At 50.2% G+C, this 16,274-nt stretch overlaps 1 protein-coding gene across 9 annotated transcripts in view; it reads right to left on the reverse strand.

Moving 5' to 3' along the window:
- SLC4A5 (solute carrier family 4 member 5) overlaps window positions 1-16,274 on the reverse strand; it is a 69,968-nt gene that overhangs the window by 32,678 nt on the left and 21,016 nt on the right. For 5 of the 9 annotated variants that reach the window (XM_084766856.1, XM_084766863.1, XM_084766862.1 and 2 more), the window contains 8 exons: window positions 14,953-15,008; window positions 13,634-13,794; window positions 12,453-12,540; window positions 9,741-9,895; window positions 8,735-8,935; window positions 6,548-6,725; window positions 2,491-2,624; window positions 1,384-1,655 (listed from right to left, as the gene is read on the reverse strand). In XM_084766856.1, the coding sequence (XP_084622982.1) occupies window positions 1,384-1,655; window positions 2,491-2,624; window positions 6,548-6,725; window positions 8,735-8,935; window positions 9,741-9,895; window positions 12,453-12,540; window positions 13,634-13,794; window positions 14,953-15,008 (1,245 nt within the window). The remainder of the gene's footprint in view (window positions 1-1,383; window positions 1,656-2,490; window positions 2,625-6,547; window positions 6,726-8,734; window positions 8,936-9,740; window positions 9,896-12,452; window positions 12,541-13,633; window positions 13,795-14,952; window positions 15,009-16,274) is intronic. The other 4 variants (XM_084766859.1, XM_084766861.1, XM_084766857.1 and 1 more) reach the window with 3 other exon arrangements.

Genomic DNA, 16,274 nt, shown 5'->3' on the forward strand with positions numbered 1-16,274 from the left:
CTACAAAACCAGCGCAGTGAGTGGAGGAGTGGCCAACACTATGCCCCTAGCATCCTAGCAACCACACAGGCTAAAGTAGAACCCCACACTCACAAAGCAGAATACTGGCTGACAAAAATCCACATTTTGAGGCGTGGTCTCAGTATATAGCCTTGGCTGGTTTGAAACTTTCTATATAGACTAGGCTGGCCTTGAACTCACAAAGATTCGCTTGCCTCTGCCTCTCAAGTGCTGGGATTAGAAGTGTGTGTCACCACACCTGACATCCTGACATGATCAACTCTTATCATCATCATCACCATCATCATCACCATCATCATCACCATCATCATCATCACCATCATCATCACCATCATCATCATCAAGCTAAGAGATTGAACAATCTAATATCTACTTATTTTCCTACTTTGAAAAACTTGCCGGAATCTCTGACAAACACTAATGACCATTCCAGGGAAGCTGAGGTTTAGTGGGCATGGTTATGGCTCTGATGATGGAGGCCAGGAGACCCGACTCTGAGGAGGCCTTCACTTTGCAGGTGATGACTTCTTCGGTCAGAAAGCCCACTCAGTGCTGGGTCCTTTAAACACTGTTGGCACACGAATGCCAGGCAACCCAAGCAATTGGCCCCCAACGAAGGCGGACGGTAGCTTTCAAGATACCCTCCCCACTCTTAACTTCCTCCCTCAACTCAGCATCCGGCGTCATGGAGATTCTCCTCAATTCTCACTCCACATCCTGTGGTCCCAGAGGGCACATGTGGTCCCTCATGATGCGGCAGTCCTCTCGACCCACTCGCTCCTAAGCTGAACGATGGCAGCTTCACCAACTCTCCCAACAGCATGATTGGCAAGGCCTCCACCCTGATTGTAGGGCTGTTTGTCCTTCTGGGGTGGTCTTGTTCTGTAAGATTTGTAACTGCACTGGCAGTGCTATGTCTGAGGCAAACGGTCATGTATCAACAGCCCTAGGAAGGGCCATGCCATCACACCTAACTTGGGCAGTATTACCGAGGGGCGTGACTCTCCCAGCAGCCCACACTGCGATAAATCATGCCTTGCTCCTTCCTGAAGTATCTCTGCAGCCTCCTAATTACAACCCTGAGTGCTTTCTACCACAACCATGTGGTGGCTTTTGTTAGAGCTCTCATCCTCTCGGAGTTTTTCCAAAAATTAAGTTCAAGACCCTGCAATTAGCATTGTCAATTTCAAAGCCAGTCTGGGTTACACAGACAGACCCCCATTTCAATAAAGAAACAAAGACCCAGCATTTGCTCCTTTGGAGCGGTGAGCACCAGGCTACATAACCCCTGCACTGAAAACTGTGCTGGGAGGAGTGGGAGGGCGGGTGGGGGCCCAGCGCACATCGGGGATTACCGGTCACCTGTGTCAGGAGCGACGCACTCGCATTTGTAGGTGGTGATGGCGTCAGGCTTGAAGTCGGTGTTAATGGGATAGTATCTGAAGGCACCAATCATCTTTTTGATGGCGTCGTAGATGAAGATGAAGCTGATGAGGGTGGAGAAGCCTTCTTCAGTAAAGCGGGTGATATACTTGATGATAAAGCTGGCGTCTGTGGCCACCAGGATAAGGCACTGGATGGCTGAGTGAAGGCCAATCCAGAGGCGGAACTCCATGTAGTCCAGGCCATTGGCCCTGCATGGCAGAAGGAAGTGAAGGACCCTCCTGGGCTTGGCTCCCAAGCCCCACCCCCAGTGGCTCATACCCCCTTTTGTAGCATACATGTCTCTCAAAGGACAGGACAGGGACAATTCCTGGCTTGGGTTGTCTAATCTGTGTGTGGGTGCACCTGTGTGTGCATGTCCAAGATTGCAAATGAATTTATGGGTTTGTATGTATGTTGGTGCCCATGTGTGGAAACCCCCAGGTAGGCTGGGGAGTCCCTGGGCCCCACCCATCTCCACCTCCCAAGCACTGGGATCACACATGTGCCACCTGGATTTTATGTGTAGGTGAGCTCTGGGCATTGAACTCAGGTCCTTATGGAGCCATCTCCCCAGTCTGGGGTGCCTGGTCTTTGGGAATTCAAGGAAAGGACCTCACTGAGTGTCACAAAGCTGCTAACACCTTGGTGCTCATTTGGAAACTTGAGATGAATGGGCCAGAGCAGGCCTTAGGCATGGTCCATTCCAGACCCAGAAGGCAGCTAGGCCTGCGATGCTGGGAGATCACTGTGGGCTTGTGAGCTCCTGCCATGTTGACTTTCTAGTGAGCAGTGGTATGGCCTGGCTTGGTCCCTATGTGCTAATCTGTACTCATGACCCCAAGACAGGCAGCTTACAGGAGTCAGAAAGAACCGAGAACCACAGTTTTAAGATGCCTATGGGGCCTCCTGACAAGTCCTCTCCATCCTCCTGCCCCTCAAACCCACCCCCACCCCCCACCAAACGTCAGCCTGTCCTCCACCCTTGCTTAGGCTGGGCGCCTCAATCTCAAGAGTAGGCGTGGGGCTCTACCAACTGGTACCTACTTGCTGAAGTCAAAGAGGAGCTTCTCAAAGATGAGGATGGGGCCCGTGCTGCTGAGGATGATGAGAGGTTGCCCCGAGAAGAGGCAGAACAAGGCGCCAGCCATGGCAGTGCCCAGGAAACTCTCCATTACTCCCTGTTGCGTGAGAGAGCAGGAGGCTCAGGGAGGCAGAAGGGACTGTTGTACAGCTTACTAGGACATGGGATTTTAGCTATGCACAGCGGCGCACACCTGTAACCCCAGCACTCCGGGAGGCAGAGGCAGGTGGATCTCTGTGAGTTCAAGGCCAGCCTGGTCTACAAAGCAAGTCCAGGACAGCCAAGGCTACACAGAGAGAGACTCTGTCTCAGACACAGGACTTTTACAGTGGGGTAAAACTCCCGTTGCTGTGAGGGGAGGTAAAACTTTCCATCCTGCAAGGACCCTCCTTCCTTAAGCTCAGAGAGTAAACAACTCAGGAAGTCCCTGAACCTGACCAGATACACTAGTTAGCCCCCACCAAGCATCTGTAAGCGGGAAGGTCTGCTGAGAGAGAATCTCAGACTAACCGAGCTGCTCCGAGGAGGCCCAGAGCAACTGACCACCTGGAAAGGATGCTCCCCAACCTGCTGTGTTTCCTGCGGGCCATGCCCTGGGCTCCAGGTTGCCAGCTTTGTGAGCTGTCACCCATGCTCGGGTGGGCTTTAGCAATGCAGCTGTCTTTGAGTCATTTCTGCTCTTGTATGTACCCCTCATCCGTGTAAGTAACCCCAGAGGTGAACCCAATGGCTCACCACGTTGAACTTTGGTGTTTACCCTTGGTTTTTTGGTCTGTCGTGGCCTCCCTATCTGGGGCGAGTAGATGCTTGTTGTGCCTCCCCGGGAATATAACACACATGACAACACATGACAGACAGGGGCCTTTCTGCACTGGTTGCAACAAACCGTCTCTCCAAGGACCTAAGTCACTGTTTATCATTGTCTGGGCTCTGTCTTCCCAATCCTGCCTCCCAACCCTACCATGGCCAACACCACTCTCCAATTCCGTTTGTGTAAAGGTCCCCCGGGACTTCTGTTGTCACACCTAGGCCTAGAAAACAGTGGCTATGCTTGTCCCTGTGCTCACCCTGTTGTCACTCATTTGTGTAATTATTCATTCATTCAAACATCTATGGGTTGCCTTTAGACTTTAGGTCACTCATTCACTCATTTAAAACCCACTCAGCAGGAGCTGGAGGCGTGGCGGCTCCACAGCTCAGAGCACTTGTCACTCTTTCAGAGGACCCAAGTTCAGGTCCCAGCATCCACACAGCAGCTAACAAACTTCAGTTCCAAGGGAGCCGAGATGCCCCCTTCTGGCTTCTGCAGGCATGGCTCACAAATAGTGCAACATCTTAATAACACAGCCATCTTAATAACATGAAAATAAATCTGTAGAATGCTGTGTACCAAGCACTGCGCTTAGGCACTGGAGAGCAGCCAGTGGACAATACAGAATATTTCCAGTTTAGGGGAACATACAGGTAAGTAGCTGCTTTTTAGGGAGTTTGTAGGTACATTGTGCAATGTGGGATATTCAGTAACCTTTCTAGCCTGTACCTACTAGATGCCAAAAGTCACTGCTTCTTCCCAGTTATAAAAGCCAAACCCAGCTGTGGATATGGCCAAATGTCCCCTGCCATCACAACCGCCCCTGGTTGAAAGGTCACTTCCAAGATGCAGGAAGCTGGCATGGGTTCCCAGTGCCAGAGGACTTCACAGCAGAAGAGAGAGGGCCAAGGAGGTCACTCCCGACAGATAAGTGGAAGCTGAGATGCAAACCATAATAAGCAAGTATCGGCTAGGAGACGTGGGTTAAGCGTGGTGAAGAGCAACTGGCTCCCAGGAGAGACCAGTGCACGCAAGGCAGGGGCAAAAGGGAGCGTGTCACAAGGCCCTGAGGATGGTGAGGATGGACAGAAAACAGATTTGGAGCAGGGCGGGGCACTGAGAGAGAGAATGCTGGAGACAGGATAGGAAAGCCGTGGCAGACCAAAACGGGGGTAACAGGTGGAGGGACAGCAGAGTGGGCTATATGTCACATGATACGCTGGGAAGGAACCGTGAGCAGCCAGGGAGGAGAAAAGATGCTGGATGTCCCGCTGTCTGTGTGAGGCAGGGGGATTCGGAGCAGCAGCCGTGTAGGTGTGCCCAGGAGGCAGCGAGCATGGACCAAACTTGGGGGACAGACGCAGGCAGCAACAGACATTCATTCCCATGCTTTGGAAATGTGTCTTTTCCTTGGTACTTTTGAGTGGTTGTTGGGTTTGGTTTTTGTTTTGTTTTGTTTTGTTTTTGTTTTTGTTTTGTCTTATATATATATATATATATTTTAAAGATTTATTATTTATTATGTACAGTGTTCTGCCTGCATGTACACCTACCTGCAGGCCAGAAGAGGGCACCAGATCCCATTAGAGATGGTTGGGAGCCACCATGTGGTTGCTGGGATTTGAACTCAGGACCTCTGGAAGAGCAGACAGTGCTCTTAACCTCTGAGCCATCTCTCCAGCCTCCTTTTGTCTTATATTTGTTGTAGGTTGAATACACATGCTAGAGAACCTCTGAGCTAGGTCCTTGCTATTTTTCTACCATTTAAAAATTTACAATTTTAACATTTTATGTATTATTACTATTTGTGTGTGAGTGCAGGGGTGTGTGTGTGTGTGTGTGTGTGTGTGTGTGTGTGTGTGTGTGTGTGCGCGCGCGCCACGGTACAAATGTGGAATCCAGAGAACATCTTGCAGGAGTCTGATTTCTCCTTCCACTGTGGGGACAGGAGATCTAAGCCAGATCTTCAGCTTTTCACAGCAAATGTGTTTACTCACTGACCCAGCCTCCCTTGTTAATTTGTTGTTGTTGTTATTTTGAGACGGGGTCTCTCATGTATCCCTGGCAGTCCTGGAACTCTCTATGTAGACCAGGCTGGCCTCAGATTGACAGAGATCTTCCTGCCTCTGCCTCTAAAGTGCTGGGATGGAAGACGTGCACTACCACCACCCAGATGCTCCTTACTTTTATACTTTCACTTTTTTGAGATAAGGTCACATGTATCCCAGGTTATCCTCCAACCCAATATGTAGCAGGGGCTTGCCCAAACTCCTAATGTTTCTACCTATGTATTTTAAGTGCTGGGATTTTAGGCATGTAGTTCCACACCCACATGATAAAAGTGTGTGTGTGTGTGTGTGTGTGTGTGTGTGTGTGTGTGTGTGTGTGTGTATAAACATATGTATATTAGAGAGCACATCATGCTAAGTTGTCCAGGCAAGCTTTGAACCTCTGACCCCTCAGCCGCCTGAGCAGCTGAGATCATAGGCCAGTGCCACCAGGCCTGACATTGCTCTGAACGCCTGATGGTTCTGCCCAGAGGCCTCTGTTGGATAAGATCTTTGGTGGGAGAGTTGCAGGTATCTCTACTAAACTGACACTTTCCCCAGGAAAGCCTGTGATGTCATGAAGGTTAACAACTTAACTATCATTCCATAAATGCATTAACACTAAGCTAAGAAATCAAAATTAATTTTTAAAAATATAATAGAGGGCTGGTCAGAGAGATAGCTCAGCTCTGAGTTTGGTCCCCAAAACCCACAGGGCAGCTCACAACAGCCCGTAACTCCAGTACTGGGGGACCTGATGCCTTTTTCTGGCCTCCCTGGACACTGCATGCACACGGTACACAGACACACCTGCTAGCAGTATGCATATGCCTACAATACAATAATTAAAAAATAAATAAAATGAGAATGTAGAGAAAAGGCCACAATTCGCCAACTTAGCATTTAGTTCATTAAATATCAGCTGGGAATGTAACAAGCAGCAATATGGGAGACTTCACTAGAAATCCAGGCCTATTTGCATCACTCATAAAATTTCTATTTTATTGGAAGCATAAGGCATTACAGAAAGTGATGGCCCAACTCAGGGTGGTAGACACAACCTTGGTGTTGGGATTACAAACTGAAATTCCTTACTACCACCAGGTGGCAGCAGATCTGACTGGCCGTTGTCCACATGCCCGCTGCGGGGCTCACACTCACCTGATAATTGTCTGTGGCATCCCCCAGCAGCCCCCCAAAGGTGATGGCGTTGGTGATACAGCCGAGGTAGATGAACAGCACGGCAGAGATGGACTGGATGTGGAAGCCATCATAGAAGTCACTTGGGAACCAGGGCAGCTTCCTCTTGACATCCAAACGCAGTCCCCCAAAGAACCTGCTTGGGACAGGCAGGAGACATCTTTCCTCCACAGATACCAGGAAGGGCAGGGATGCCTCCAGGTCCCTACAGAGTCTCGGGTGAGGACCAGGGGTAGATGAAGTGACAACCTTTCTATCAGAACACCGAGGACCAGACAGGATTCTTGTAGGCCTGAAAGTTTGCAGCCGGCACCATCCATGCTGGAGAGGGTGGACACAAACCGTCTGAGAGAAGGGAGTTCTGGTGGGAATATTCCACTGTGGGGGCCTTCCCTGTGTCCCTGTCCAGCCCAAGGCATATGACATGTGATGGTTAGTGATAACCGTCAGCGTCACAGACTCATTTGGGGAGATGGGTCTCTGTGTGTGCCTGTTGGGGATTATCTTGCCGTTGCCGGTTGATTTGGAAGACCCATCTTGACTGAGGGTGGGGCTGCTCCCTGGGCAGAGAGGGGATCTTGGACTGAATAAGATGGAAAAGGTGAGGTGAGGCCGAACAGGTGCTTACTGTTCTCTGTTGCTCGGCTGTGGGTGCAATGTGACCAGTCCCCTCAAGCTCTGACTCCCCCAGGGTGGAGAGCTCTAACCCAAACTCCGAACCCTCCTCCCTCAGGCAGCTTTTCTCAGAGTACCTCATCACCATGAGAAACTAAGCCACGGCGCATTTGCATAGAGCCCTGTACTTCTCTGGACTTTCCTAAACTTAGGCCTGGACTTTCCTAAACCTAGGCCAACCTGTGCGATTCCTGGATGAGCCAGGGAACTCAGAGCAGGACAGCTTTCTCTTGTTCTCAGAAAAGAAGAGACAAGCGAAGCTTTTTAATAACGTTAAGGTTTAAAAACAAAAGCCGGGCGTGGTGGCGCACGCCTGTCATCCCAGAAATCAGGGAGGCAGAGGCAGGAGGATCTCTGTGAGTTTGAGGCCAGCCTGGTCTACAAAGTGAGTCCAGGACAGCCAAGGCTACACAGAGAAGCCCTGTTTTGAAAACAAAAACAACAAAATTAAAAAAAAAAAAAAAAGGATTTTAAAGCATGCTATTATACGTTGGCGTGTGCTTCTTTTTAAAAAGGTGCATTAAATCTCTGCCCCCCTCAGACTCCCCACCCTCCGTGTTTGTGTATATGATTTTATTTTTAAAAATCTTTGGGTTGGGAATGACGCTCATTTGGCAGAGTGCTTGCCTAGTATGCATCAAGCCCTGGTTTATAAGCCAAGCACAGTGGTGCCTATGAGGTCAGCACTGGAGAGGGAGGGGCAGGGGCATCATCAATTCAAGGTCATCCTGAGCTGTAGCAAGCTAGATGTCAGCCTGGGTTACATGAGACCACAAAAAAAGGACGCTGGGATTGCAGATGTAATTAAGTTAGAATGAAGTCATTAAAGTGGGCTCTGATCCAGCCCTCACAGAAACAGGGCAATACCCAAAAACATACACACAGGGACAAGGCCATGTGACCAAGGTGGAACGCCGCAACTGCCAAGTTAAGCTGGCTGGCATGAGGAGGCCCACGGAGGTGAAGGAGATTCTAAGAGGCTCAAAGGCAGTGCTGTCCCCTGGCACCTTTATTCAGGGGGGCAAGGTGGAAATAGGGCCTCACACTATATAACCCAGGCTGGCCTGGAACTTGCAGCAATCCTCCTGCCTCAGTCTCCCCAGTGCTGAGAATTATAAGGTAGGATCCACCTTGGCCCTGCTCCCTGCTGACGTTTGCAGTTCGGTCTTCTGACCTGTGTGAAAGTGGATTTCAGTGGTTTTATACTACATTGTTTGTGGTACATTGTTTCAGCCGCTATAGGACACAGGTACCAAAGGACGTCTAGAGAAAAGTTTGGGTTCCTTCCTCATGGACGGGGTCCTTCTGTTCCTCTCACCCTTGGATGTTCTCAAGACCCAAGAGAAGATTCACCGGAGTGCAGAAAGTCTGCAGTGGTCAGACCCCGTCCCCAGGGGGCGCTGCAGACAGCAGCGGGAAGATAGCTAACAGGACCGGAAGGAGAGAGGGTTCAAGACAGCATGGCTCGGGCACCTTCCGGTCCAGAGCAGCTCTTCCCCGATTTCATGCATAGCTGGCATCTCTGCCTCGTCGCCACTGCCTACTCCGCCGCCGGCCCCACTGCCTCCAGCCCCTCCGCCGCCGCCGCCGCCGCCGCATCCTCCAGACGAGGTACCGCCTCCGCCCACAGAGCCATTCATCTGGCCCAGCTCTGCCAGAGAGAAGACAGATTTCCTGAAAGAGAAAGGGGCACGGGACAAAGCAAGATTCTCAGCGCTGGGAAGGGCCCAGCCCCTCACAACTGTCCCTTTGCCCCTCCGAACAAGCAAGCAAACAAACAAACAAATAAAACAAAACCCCAAACCCTAAATATCTTAACTAGCAGGGGAAATGAAGGTGGGCGTGGGCGTGGGGAGAGAGCTCAGCTATTAAAGCATTTGCCACACACACAAAAGACCAAGGATTCTCGGAAGCCGTGTGAAGGTCAGGTGGGCAAGGCAGCCACTTGTCAACTCCAGCACAGGGGAACCGAAGAACAAGCTAGAACAAGACTAGCCAAATCTTGAGAGACTCTGCCTCAATAAATAATGTGGAGAGCAATGAAGGAAAATTCTCTGATGTCACCCTCAGGCCTCCACATATGCACCCACACACGTTCAAACCGACACACACAGACACATACCACACAAAGACTGAAAATGATTCAGGAATACCACTTTAGAGCTGTTCATAGGAGGCTGTGTTAGCTTCTGGTTTCTTGGGTGTTTTTTGTTTGTTTGTTTGTTTGTTTGTTTTATTATTATGTGTACAATGTTCTGCATGCATGTACACCTGCGGGCTAGAAGAGGGCGCCAGATCTCATTATAGATGGTTATGAGCCACCACGTGGTTGCTGGGAATTGAACTCAGGACCTGTGGATGAGCCGCAGGCAGTGCTCTGAGCCTCTGAGCCGTCTCTCCAGCCCTAGCTTCTGATTTCTTACAAGGAGAATAAGACACCTGTGGCGTCCCCTCTGTCACTCTTACCCCTAACACGCACCTCTTGTCAGCTGAGGGCACTTTCTTGGGCGGCTCAATTCTGATGTTTGGGTCCCATTCTCCAGGGGGGAGGACAATGACCTCATCTAGAAATTCATCAATTCCTGCGATCAGATCCTCTCGGTTCCGGGCTTTATAAGCCACATCGCTGAAGAGCTGGTGAGGGAGGAGGAAGGAAAAAAAGAAGAGGGTTCGGGTCTTCCTTCCTAGGAGCGAGCACACCCACGGCTATTTTTAAAGGAACCAGTTTAGCTATTTCTCAGGATGCCAACTTGGTTTCAGTGGGTGGATAAGGACAAAGGACAGTAGGGGAAATAGGGAACAATGGGAAGGAGACAGTTCTGAGAGCAGGCAGTCATCTGAAACCCCAGTCTCTGTGATATTTTAGAGACAAACAAGCATAGGGAATAGCTTACCAACCCAGGATTCCTCTTGATTTGGGCTATGCACACTCTTCTTCATCCTCTTCTTCTATTTATTTATTTTGATTTTTTAAAAAATGTTTTTGGTTTTTCAAGACAGAGTTTCTCTGTGTAGCTTTGACTGTCCTGGACTCACGTTGTAGACCAGGCTGGCCTTGAACTCACAGAGATCCGCCTGCCTCTGCCTCCTCAAATGCTGGGATTACAGGCATGCGCCACTGCATCTGGCTACACCCATCTCTTCTTCTAATAGCGCGTTTGGAGCCTAAGACCTTTGTCTGAATATACTATGCACACATACCCCCTTTTGCCCATGTACTTACCAACTTATTAGCAACTTAGGGCCTCCACCTGCACTGAGCTGTACACACACCGAAGGAACCAGCCCCCTCTCCTTAAGGACCTCCATTAAGGCCAAAGTCTGGGGAAATGTAAAAGCTGGCCTACCCAGTCCTCCCTTAAGGGCACCCATTAAGGCCAAAGTCTGTAAATCTCCTCTGCTTGGAGAGTCCAGCTTGAACCAAGGACAGCGAGTTTGTGTTGCAGCTTTGTGTTTAAAATTTCCACTTTCCCAGGAATGTACTTACCCCTCCCAACTAAGAAAGTTCCTAACGCCCCTGTGACTGCTTTAACCAATCACATGCTGTAAAATCCATTTCTTTGTCTAAAACCTATAAAAGGCTCATGCTTCTGCTTTTTGGGGGGAGGGGGCAGGTCTCCAACTCAAAAGAGCTTGGCAGACCCCATCACGTCGGCTCAATAAAATGCTATGAGTTGGCATCAATAATGGACTCCATCTCTCAGTGAGGACTCTAGGAATAGACTAGTGATCTCTCTGGAGGTCTCAGTCTTACAGCACGCTGCACTCTGAATAATGGAACTGCCTCCTTCCCTTAACAACGATCAAACACAGATAGATTATATTCATTGGCACTCTCCTTGTGTCTGCGTAAGAAGTAGGGAGGTCCATCTGGCCTGAACTAGTTTTGTGTGGTAAGTCACACCGTGCCCTCTAAGTGAACACTTAGGGGGATTCCTCTAGATAGCATCTTATTTTGTTTATTTATTATTATTATGTATACAGTGCTCTGCCTGCATATACACCTGCAGGCAGAGGAGGACATCAGATCACATTATAGATGGCTGTGAGCCACCATGTGGTTGCTGGGAATTGAACTCAGGACCTCTGGAAGAGCAGGCAGTGCTCTTAACCACTGAGCCATCTCCCCAGCCCTAGTTAGCATCTTATAACCATGCAAAATTGGGTGTGCTTACGATCAAAGTCAGATGTGTATGAGAAGGGCCACGCACAAGGAGAGAAATGGTTATATGATTTAATCGGTCACTTAAAATACAGAACTACTCAAACTATACTTCTCCTTCTCTTGAACCCCATAAAAAGAAACCCCAAACAGTGATCTGGGTCCCTGAGTACCCTCACTCACGTGGCCTGCTGTCACTCCTGACAGTGTCCCTGACCTTGAGCCAAGCCCCCTACTGTGTCTGCAAATCTTTGTGTGGCTTTGTATCAAGTCCCTGAGTAAGAGCCAAAGAATCTGGACACGCTCAGCCTAGATGCCGACCCCTGGTGACACCTCTGCCGGACTTGTGTTGAGCTCGTTGGCTTTCTTCATTTCTGTTTGCCACAGAGCAAGCACATGCGAAAACCTCCACAGAACCCAGTCTGAGAAGTTCTGACTTTCAAATCCACTCCCTACAGCCCAGACGCTCTCCCTAGGCACGGGAGGGAGGAGGGTCAGGTTACGTCTGTGTTTAAAGACCCCCCCAACTCCCCATCACTCTGAGGACAGAAGAGGGCCTTTAGGCTCTTCTCCCAGGGAATGTATGGTCCCTGGCTCAAGCCACTGGTGTTGCCTTTGCGGAGTTCTCACACCGAGCTTACATTGCTCCAATTCCATTCAGCTTCTCTGAGCCTCCATTACTTCCCTCTGTCCAGAAGGCTAGCATCCCAAGGTCATGCTACCTGCCTCCTGCTCGCCCTTAGCCTTTTAATCAGCAGAGCTGGCCTCGGCTTCCCGGGCAGATAGCACATGGCTAATTTTATTTTGCATGATTTCATTATTGTAGATCTGTCCCTCTCGCTGGATAGTGCTCTAACTGAGAGGGTCTGGCTCTACTCCCGGGATCTCTAACCCTTAGGTCTGTGGTCCACAGCAGGGGCTCCAGTGTGCCTGGTAGATAACTGGTGATGACAGGGAGCGGGGAAGGCTGTGCCAGTACAACAGCTATTAGCACTCATAAAAGAGTTTATGCTTCCTGTTTTCACTTACATCATCCACCATGAGGGTTGCAATGGCTCGGCCAATTTCATTATAGGACTTTGCTCTCCCAGAAGGTCCTAGAAGAATGAACAGAAATCTGCAAAGAAGATAGAGGAGGAAGAAGAAACAAAGAGGGAAAAATGGAAACAGGTGAAGAGAAGACTTCTTTGGCCTCTATGTATATATTATTAGCTTTTTAACTTCCCTTCTTTGAATCTTTTAAAAAGCCATCATTATCATTATTATTTTAAACTATGTGTATGTCTGTATGGAGGTGTGTGTGTGTGTGTGTGTGTGTGTGTGTGTGTGTGTGTGTGTGCAGTGTCTGAGAAGGCCAGAAGAGGGCACTGGATCCCCTGAACTGAAATTACAGGTGATTATGAGCCACCTAGTTATGGGTGCTGGAACGGAACTCAGGTCCTCAGCAAGAGCAGGAAGTACCATTAACCACTGAGTCATCTTTCCACATCCTGTTGCTGTGTGTGTGTGTGTGTGTGTGTGTGTGTGTGTGTGTGTGTAAACCCAAGCTCAAGTCAAGGATGATTTTTGAACTCCTGATCCTCTGCCTCTCCCTTCCAAGTGCTGGGATTACAGACAAGTGCCATCCTTTTTGCATGTATGTAGTTGGCTATTTGTCATGTGTATGTGTATACGAATGTGCACACATGCCACACCGCATACACCACTGCACACACGTGCTGGTTTAGAAGACAGTTCACAGATGTCGGCTCTCTCCTTTCACCATGTGGGTTCCAAGGGTTGAACCCACGTTGTCTGGCTGAGTGACAAGTGCCTTTACTCACTAAACCATCTCACCACCCTTAGAATCTTTCTCTATTTTATTTGTTGAAAAAACATTTCTGTTTCTGCCCCTAGTAGGCATTCCTGGCAGCACCCCTGTGTTGGCATTGCTTTTCGAACCACTCAACAACTTCCTTCTTGGCTACTGCCTTCCCTGAACACCTCTGTCTTTTGTGAGGGTCTTACTGACACACCCTGGCTGGTCTAGAACTCTCTATGTAGAACAGACTGGCCTCAAACCCCCAGAGATTTGCCTGCTGAGTTCTGGGAATAAAGCTGTGTACCACCATGCTGGGCTTTATATTGTTTTTTAAAAACATCTTTGCTTTCTGACTGCGTGGGGAGTGGCTCCCTGAAGACAGGTGTAGTGGCACTTTTCGGTGACTCACCTGGTGGGGACAGGCACCTCTGTGACCCCTCCCAGCATGGCAGACTGGATAAGACGAACAAACGCAATGAAGGGCTGGTCCAGGAAGTCCACCTCGCCCACAAGCACGTTGGAGGCTTCTGAGTCCTTGGGGATCTTCTTCATGAATTTGTTTTTCCGCTGCTCCAGGAGGAAAATGACACACCCAAGAACACTTGGCGTGCTCCTGTTCATTCTTCAGAGAACACTGGAGGTCTAACTTTAAACTCTCCCCAGGAGTGGCCGGGCATGGTGGCGCACACCTTTAATGCCTGCACTTGAGAGGCAGCGTCAGGAAGATCTCTGAGTATGAGGCTAGCCTGGTCTACAGAGCCAGTACCAGGACAGCCAGGATGACTCAGAGAAACCCTGTCTCGAAAAACTAAAAATAAATAAAAAATCCAATCTCCCTGGGGGCTGGAGAGATGAGTCAGTGGTCAAGATCCCTTGTTATACCTACGGAGGCCTGGCATTCCGGTCCCAGCACCCAGTCAAGCCGCTCACAGCTGCGCGCGCGCACACACACACACACACACACACACACACACACACACACACTTTCCACAGAAATTATTAAGAGACCAAAATAAACAACCAAACATTCTCTCCAGTTCTGTAAGTGAGGAGACTCAATGTTAACCTGAGACCAATTACAGCTTCGTAGATGGTAGGATCGTCACTAAGCCGACCCTAAAACACTTCTCTGTCGTGTGAGCCGAGCAGTCAGAGAAGAGCCCTGGGCTTGCTGAAGCTGGCTCTCTCCTACAGCCACCTTGTTGGGACAGACAGAACTCTTAGCACTTAGTGATAAGCTGTCTAGACCTCTCTGTCCAGGCCTCACCCTTTGGTGGTGGAGAGAAGTGCGTTACGATGGTCTGTTTGCCCTTTGCCCTGCTCCTTTACTCATAGGCATCTCTGGACCAGTCTCCAAGGATGCAGGAGGATTTCGTGCTTCCTGGCTCCCCCAAGGGGTCCTCCTGGGGAACTTATAATTCTTAGGCCTTATAACTGAGGCTGTGAAGGGGTCCTACTCCAGCCCCACTGGCTGCCAGATGGAGTGGCCGGGGTCTAATATACCACACAGGTCCTCTGTCTTCAGGACTCCACCTCTCCAGAGTCATCTGATGCTGAGAATGTCCTTGGGAAGGCTACTTATAGGTTTTACTTAGTCCTGGGGGAGCTTGTGGCCCCTTGCGGGAGAGAGGTCTTCAAGGGCTCTCTGCTTTTGAAACCAAAGGCTCTCCCCCACCCCCCACCCCACCCCCTTCCCTACCTCTGCAGTCTAGGGCAGAGCTCTCCTACCTGGTCTGTGTTTGGGGTATGTGAGATGTCATTCATGCTTCTACTCTGGGCGTGACCTAGGAGAGCAAGGAAAGCAAGCCTGTCAGGGGCAGCCAGGCTCTCACCAGCTCTCTGTGCTCTCGCCCCCCCCCTCATCCTCTTACAGCCTCTAAGTGCATAACCACAGCGAGCCCCTCTCCCCCTCGGTGCTGCAGCCACCTTCAGCTGGCATCCCCCACACGCCTTCCCTCCCAGGGCGGGTTCGCTTGAATAGGAAGCTAGGTGCCCAGTCCTACGTCTCCCTACTCGTTTCTCAATCCATGGCGTGCTTGCCTCTTGCCTTCAGCCCCTCTTATTCTGGGCACAGCTCTGCGCCAGCCTCAGAGGGGGAGGGACACAGAGGTGTATTTATAGACGAGGTGCCTGCAACGTGGTGAAGAAAGACCAGTTTCACTGCCTCGCCTCCTGGTCCCGTGAAAAGTCTTCAGAGCCAGCCTGATGTGCAAGTTGGCTGAGTCCATGGGGAGACAGGGACAGTACAGGAACTGAATTGCCAATCGCTCCTTCCTCTGGAAGCCATTTTTAGTTCCCATTGGCAGTGCAGTCCAGTGGGTATGCTCAGCCCTATGAATCCTTGGCTTTGGGCCTGTAGCACCGCCTTACTTTTTAGAACACTGTTCTCCTCCATTCACTTCCCAGAATCCTCTTCTGCTTGACTCTCCATGGGGTTTTGGGTTTGCCATCGTGCCCTCCAAAGCATCTCTCATTTTATCCCTGTCAATTACAGCCGCCCCCATTGCTATTGCTTTGTGTGTGCGTGCGTGCGTGTTTGAGTGTGTGTGTGTGCGCGCATGCACGCGCATGCCCATGCAAGAAGGGGAAAACCACACACAACGCATCTCAAGTTCCATCTCTCTGCCGAGCTTCAGAACCTTGGTGCCACCACATCTGCTACCCCCAGGTCATTATCTGCCTCCAAATCAACCCCACCCCACCCCCCTCCACTCAGCACCCCCTCCATCTCACCCATTGGCCACTTACTGTCCTGGGAGGCAGTCCTTGGCTCCTCCCACACCCCTCCCTCGCACTTCCCTCCAATTGTTGACGTCGTCTCTCCATCTTTCCCCTCTACTCCGGGATGCACGCACAGCCTCTTTATTTCTTTCTCAGACAAAATTTGACTACGGCACACGCCTACTTTCAGCTCTTCAGGGTCCCCTCACCTTCAGAGTGATGTCTTTAGGGTTTTTTTGACTGAACACACCAGACCTTTTGTCTGACCCTGGGCTCCTGGTGAGCTGAGTGGATGTTCTTTCCTCGACAGCAACTTCCATCAGCTGCCG

Source organism: Acomys minous (genome assembly GCF_964271855.1).
Source record: "Acomys minous genome assembly, chromosome: 17".
NCBI lineage: Eukaryota > Metazoa > Chordata > Mammalia > Rodentia > Muridae > Acomys > Acomys minous.